General features: G+C 30.4%; 1 protein-coding gene across 1 annotated transcript; it reads right to left on the bottom strand.

Annotated features, from left to right (window-relative positions):
• LOC139425218 (uncharacterized) lies at positions 1–3,901 on the bottom strand. Its single transcript, XM_071179151.1, has 2 exons — positions 3,811–3,901; positions 1–1,513 (listed from the first exon to the last, which is right to left on the bottom strand). Exon 2 carries the CDS (start codon positions 1,497–1,499, stop codon positions 99–101), a length of 1,401 nt encoding a protein of 466 aa, XP_071035252.1. The 5' UTR covers positions 1,500–1,513; positions 3,811–3,901; the 3' UTR covers positions 1–98.
• Positions 3,902–6,974: the final 3,073 nt, after the last annotated feature.

The following is a 6,974-nucleotide window of genomic DNA, read 5'->3' as shown; positions in this document are numbered from 1 at the left end:
ACAACCATATGTTATAATCAAAGAAAATCTTTAGTTTATAGCAGCAATATGAAAATATCGGATTTAAGATTCTTTTAAAATGCTAATACAGAAAGGTTTCATAAAGTACTTGGAATGAATCCTTTACTTGGCTGAAAATACCGCTTTGTTCCCTCGGATTGAATAACATATCTTGATCCACTTGGTTCAAGTGATCCTTGAGAGTGAATCTCAGGAGAATCGGGACTAAATAATCCGCTCCAGTCTAACTCTTCTGGAGAAGTTTCCATTGACGAAGAATAAGGAGAACTTGTTGAAATTGGTGACATAGGGCTTTCTTTTCTCACTCGACGTGACCTTGCAGAATTCTTCATTTGTCGTGATTGAGGCGATTGAACAGATGGAGGATGGAAAATAGTTTGTTCTGTCTGATCAGAGGTCTCCCATGGTAAGGAATGATCGGATCTTTCAACTGGTGACATCTGACCAGAAAACCCATGCTCATGAATATCATGCCATGTACCAGATCCCCATGAAGATTCCGGACTGTCGTTACCGTCACCAAAAAGATTTCTTCTACTTAAAAATTGTCTTTTGTATACACTTTTCGGGGAAAATATTCCATGCGGTCTTCTTTCTCTTGCAACTGTTATCGGAGGCGGTGATTCTCGGTAAGTTTGAATATTTCTCAGCCTTCTAATAGGTGTCGGAGTAGTTTTCTTTTTAGAATGTTCTTTCGTTGGTGATTGTTTAAATCTTGAAGACATTTGCGCTTCATTGCGTGGGATACGTGCCCAACCATAAGTACCATAGGATAACTGTGGTGTTGTAGGAGATGTCTTTGTAGCTTTTTGAGGAGATTTTTTTAATTTCGGTTTAATTGTTAGTATTGTTCTTTGAGTAATATTAAATGGCGCATCTGCTATGCGAGGAGTTTTCAGTGAAGGAGCATCACTTCTTAAGGTAGTAAGTTGGTTTAAATTGTCTGTTCCATTGGACATTATTCTCATGTTAAATCCTGTCCCAATATCTAATCTAGTTCGAAAGCTTGTTGATGTAGAAGGCATCCTTTCAAAATCAGTTTTCTTTGCAGGACTCGATGATTTCAAAGTTTTTAGCTGATCCTTAATTTTTGGTTGGTATGAGTAACGATAATCTCGCGTTGTGGCATCATTAAAATTAAATACATCTGCGGGACTGAATCTATCATCACCAATGATTCTTTTTTGTTTTATTGGAGACTCGGGTGGATAGGATGTCCTGAAATGGTCAAACTTTTTCACACCAGGTTGATAAGACGGGTTTGATGTGCCATAATCTACAAATTTTTTAAATTTATATGGTTCCAGAGAATCATTTGAAACAATTTCTTTAGATTTAGTATTATTCCCTTGATGGGCATTTGATGATCCAGAATAATTAATAGGTTTAATTTCAATTTTTGAAATAGTAGCCCTTTTAATACCTTTTTCTTTTTCATCACCAGTGTTTTCTTCACTGGGTTCTGACTCGCTTGACATCTTTTTATGATTGGCTGTAATGAATTAATAAATGAGGAAACAGCAGCAAGTAAAATTCAATCTTAAACACTGGAAAATAATTTTTCGTTTGCTAAAATCTATTATCTATCTTTTTTAACTTCATAAAATTCAAACTCAAAGAGCTGTATCAATACATTGCAAAATCCTATTACCAACCCTCATTCAATCATTAATAACATTTCACAGTTATGCATAAAGCTAAATACAAAACGTTTTAAAATACTCTTCTCTTGGATTCCGGGTCATACTGGAATCTCCTGCTACGAAGAAGCGGATACCATAGCAAAACTAACTCATAACCTCTTACTAAGACCATTTACCTATGTTGATGTCAAACATGTGATATACGATTCTCTAAAGAACATTTGTCAAATTAACTGGACTGGAGAAATAAACAATAAATTACACTAAATAAAGCCATCCCTTGTACCGTACAAATCTCTAAGCAGTTAAAGAAGACTGAAAGTTATCATTAATAGATTACGCATTGATCTCAATCGCCTAACACGTAAACATCTTCTTCTAAACGAATCAGCACCAGCTTGTTCCACATGCCAGGAAACTTTAATAGTCAAATATATGTTATGTCAGTGTCCGAAATTTAAACTCATAAGACGTCGGTACTTAAATTCTGATTTTTCCCATTTATCAACTTCGGTTGAAGAGATTCCTCTTCCAAATGTTATACTTCACCTCATGGACACGGGATAATTTACTTTTATTTAAGTTTTACATTCAGGCTAAAGACTTCAGACAATCTTACCACAGTAACAGATTTTAATTCGATTTAGCTCTAATTTTAACCTTGTTATCCTGTTTTTTAACTAGTTTAAACCTAGTTGATTTGATTTTAATAAAGTTGCTTAAATTTTGATCTAGTTATTTCGCTTTTTACCTGGTTTTAGGCACTGTATAGCCAAAACATGGCTCTTGCGCCGAAAACTCATATCAATCAATCAATCTTCATAAAATTCAAGCACGAAAAAAACTCGTTGTAAATTACTATCTCATACATTTCGCGTTCGGTGTTTCAATGTAGGATTTATGAATAAGATTTATTTGAATTTTATGTTAATGATATTTCCTTTTATGAGATGTTTTGCCAACTTGGTAAACAAATTAGAGAAAGGCATGCTTTTCTATCCCCCTTTATGCCAATGGTCTCTATTGATGATGCAATTAAAATAGTTTAATACTATGTAAAAACACAATAGCTGGTCACAAACTTACTATACATATAATGAAGAAAATTTCAGCTGATTGAGAGTGCGCTCACATCAATTTTGATTTACAACACCTTTACCCTTTATAACTCAACAACTCTGATTTAAGAAATATTTACGTGGATGTTAGAATACATCATATTAAGCGTGTAAAAAATAATGAAAAAATTAAGACCTTAAAATTAAAAATTTATTGATAAAAAGCATTTGTTGAACATCTCCAATATCGTGAAAAATAGCACAAAAATTCCAATATATTTAAAACTTCATGTGAAAAATTTTGAAATTGTTGTTTTTATGGTAACAAGGTCTCACACCACATTTTTCAATCCCTCCTTAGCCAAATATAAAATCAAGGGGATTGTTGTAAAAAAATTGTATATCCTGCAATTATGTCGTGGAACAATTCTAAACGCATTATAATATTGGCAGCTGCACCAAGACTTGATTCCCCCGAGTTTGCAATATTTTCTTTACCTGAATTTAGTTCGATTTTATAGGTAAATCCATCTCATTATAGGATTGAATTTTCATGTATGTTGCAGATATGTAACGCGGTGATACAAAAGGTTACAGCATAACTGAGTTGGTGTTAGTTAATTGTTTGTTATCATTAAGTCTCAAAGTTTTTCATTAAAGTTTTCGTTATTGGAAACAAATTCACAATCTGAGCAGCAAATTTTTTTCTGTTATTAACTTATGATAGAAATTATCTAGAAAAAAAGTAATCGTGACTGACAATGTGTATCATTAAATTGACGAAAACAGATGTGTTCAAAAGCTGTGTAAAATAACGACATTTTTTATCGATAACTAATTTCTAATATCCACATTTGAAAATCATCGTGTTTAAGGATGCATATCTATAAACTGACGAAAACAAATATATCCATTATCTGCGCAAAAGAGCATTTTTTAATCTATTTTTATATATGACTTAATTGAAACTATTCTGATTTATAGAATTAATCACGGTTAACAAATGTTGCTTATAAAACAACACTCTTTTACTGATTAACTTAAAATAACTCAAAATGAACTCAAATAAAGCAAAACTGTATACATACATCAAAATATTAGAATAATCTTACATAATTATTACACAAATTCCTTTATTTTGGACAATTTTGACGTAGCCTAATTGATCTACAAGTTTACTGTAATTGAAAATAAACAATAATGTTTTAGATTTAGTTTACATAACTCTCAATTACATTTTTCAAGTCCAATTATGATTATGCTAACTTTAAATTGTATTGTACATTTCGCAGCTTAATGGGAAATTTATTACTCATCATATAAATTTTGAAATTAAAATATCTAATTAGTTCCGTCAACCTTTTAAAGTAAAATTCTTTATATAAGTATATCAAATTTTGAAAACATGTTTATCTACTCAAATGTATTGATCTGCTTCGAGTAGCACAAGTATCCGGAGTTGGATTACATATTAGATACAAGTGTTTTTAGCCATTAAGTGTAAGTAGTATGTTGTATATATGTGTGTGCCTTATATTTTCAGAGCCTTTTGTGTTAATATCCTAGAAATTGAAAAGCAGATTTAAGGAATAATGTAAGATATCAATCACAAAATTCAATTAACCATTTTACTTCGAACCATTAGTGCGGTATGTGTAAAAAATAACTTTTTCTCACGAATTGCTACATTTAAGTTCCAGATTCATTTTTAATATTGAAAAAAAAAAATCATATTTGTGACCTTTAGCTTACAGCTTGGTTAAAGTAAAAGGGCATTACTGTTCTCAATAATTGGGTACTTACAACGCGAGAAGAAGAGAAGTAATTATGCTTCACCTTGTGACTTAAATCAGATTTAAAAGAATACTAGAGCCCCTGAAATACAGAGGCCGACTTATCCGCTTTTTCGGATCAAAAGCTTTTCACCAATTCGGAAGAGCTGCAAGATTTGGCAACTTATCGCTGAAAATGAAGCAAACCTCAGTTAAGATAATCCGTAGAGAAAATAGTGTTTGCTTGCATCGATTTAATTCTTTTTCGAAAACTTTTTTTACACTTGTAAAAATTCATTAAAAAATTTATCATTATTATTATTTAAAATAAAAATATTACTCATTACTAGATAGAAACAGTTTTTACACAATTTTAATTCTTCAATAATAATAAATTGAGAAAAAAAGAAACAATGAAATGGTGGAGAAAAATCGAACTTCAAAAAAGTTGCATTTTAGAAATTCAATTTAGAAATTCAATTTCTCAGGAGCCATTTGACTTTATATTCTTTAAAATGATGTGAAAAACTGCATACCTTACTATTTGAAATTTGTTAGATGTAGGCTCATCTAAAATTGATCCTGGTTTTGGACAACTTATTCCTTTCAGTCTTTTTAGTGGAGTTTTTAAGAGATTTGGAATAGTGAAAATTGTTGGAATGCCATCAGATCTTATTTTTTGTTATCTTTCCTATTAAGTTCGAGTTGAGATTCTTTAAAATAACCTTACAAAAATATCAAAAATAGTTTTTTATTTTATTTTCATACTTGAATCACAATAAGAAATTTGGAGTTTAAATTTGGTAAACATACTCCCATTAGCTTTTCTACATGAGAAACTCATTATTTTAGCAATTTAACACTATTTTAAAGAGAAAAAAACATTTATGGATCCAAAAACGCATGAACGATCGCTTATTAAACAGATTTTTTATTATAAATGAAAACAAACCGTTTGAACTTTAAGCGATATATTACCATGCATAAGTAACTAAAAGAACTTAAATGAGTCGGGATTAAAAAAACTAGATTTTTCGACTAATATGTCAGATAGTTATAATTATCTGACATATTAGTGAATCAAATTGGATTGCAAAAAGAAACAGGTAATTTTTTTATTTTCAACAAAACAAAAGCAATCACTTGAAAGTGAATACAAAACTTCTGAGATAAGTTTGGCGAATTCTTATTCAACAAATCTCTTGCCTTATTTGGTGGTTTTATACCACACAGACACTCGAAATCATTAAATAAATTATTACATGTTCTTTAAAGGTCATATTTTGAATAAATATCTACTTTATAATTAAAGTTTCCAATGAAAATTCATATATTTCATACATAATTAGAAATGTATAATTCAAGTAACCCTGAAAAATTATGCTCTTATTTATTTCAAACGAAATTAAGAAAAAAAAAAGCATTTGGAAACAAATTCTTACAACTTAAGGTCGTTTATATACTGCATATATAATTAAATAAATTCAATAAGTTATAAGAAAATGAGTATTTACCGCACACAAGACTCCACTTCCAGGCAGTAAGTTATACCTTCTGCAATTTATTACACATTTCTTCTTTCTTTCGAGATCTTATGAAAATCAAATCATTGGAAAGCCCCTTTTTTTAAAACTGTTTGTTCAATTCATTGCTGTACAATTACCCATACCAATAATTTTAAATATCTAAGTGGGCTTCAAACATTCGAACTAATGTTAACACTACGTAACTAGCGAACTTGCTTGCTCCATAATGGCGGACAGTTCAGTTCTCCTAATAGAGGAGCCTTTATAATACCTAACCTACTTGCAAAAGACATAATAATTACATCATTAACTACGAGTGAAATCAAATTCAACATTTTTTGCTTAAGGACAACTTCAAAAATAAGCGTCTACTTCAGATTTTTTCTTTGCCTCTAAGATTCAATTTTTAATTCAGTATAAAATTTATGTGACTATAAGGGCCATGATCTACGATGACGTCCTTTGCAGGTATTCAATTATTTATATCTTCTAATTTTACTACTATTCAATTATTTTTGATTTATTATTGTTATTTTAACCTATTTATTCGCATAACTTCTGTTATTCTATTTATTTGCTGCTGTTTTATTTCTTTATCTGTTGTTCTATTTATTGACATAAATTCTGTGCACTAAGAGAAAAAGGAGTAAAATAGCATGTTAAAATAGTTTCCCATCTAGATTTTATTAAATGGCGAAAATAGATTTTCCATTTAGTAGATGTTAAAGGTGTAAAAGAGTGAGATTAAAATCATTGAAATTGTCCGGGAGCTGTTTAGAAACTTTGCAACTGACCGACTAATTCAAATGTATACTCAAATAACATATATAGAATTCAGAGTGTAAAATGGCATTAGTAGAAGAATCCCCTTTACATTTAAGGGTGTCCAGCAGGTGGTTTTCAGTATGAAAAACTGACCGGCTGCTTAAAAACATCTTAAAACAGTTACCTAAA

This window comes from Parasteatoda tepidariorum, chromosome 3 (assembly GCF_043381705.1).
Source record: "Parasteatoda tepidariorum isolate YZ-2023 chromosome 3, CAS_Ptep_4.0, whole genome shotgun sequence".
NCBI lineage: Eukaryota > Metazoa > Arthropoda > Arachnida > Araneae > Theridiidae > Parasteatoda > Parasteatoda tepidariorum.
The sequence above is the reverse complement of the archived record's forward strand: the minus strand, read 5'-3'. Positions and strand labels throughout refer to the sequence as shown.

Bases quoted from the DNA above. Each gene is read 5' to 3' on its own strand.
- LOC139425218 (XM_071179151.1), bottom strand. From the start codon at position 1,499: ATGTCAAGCGAGTCAGAACCCAGTGAAGAAAACACTGGTGATGAAAAA.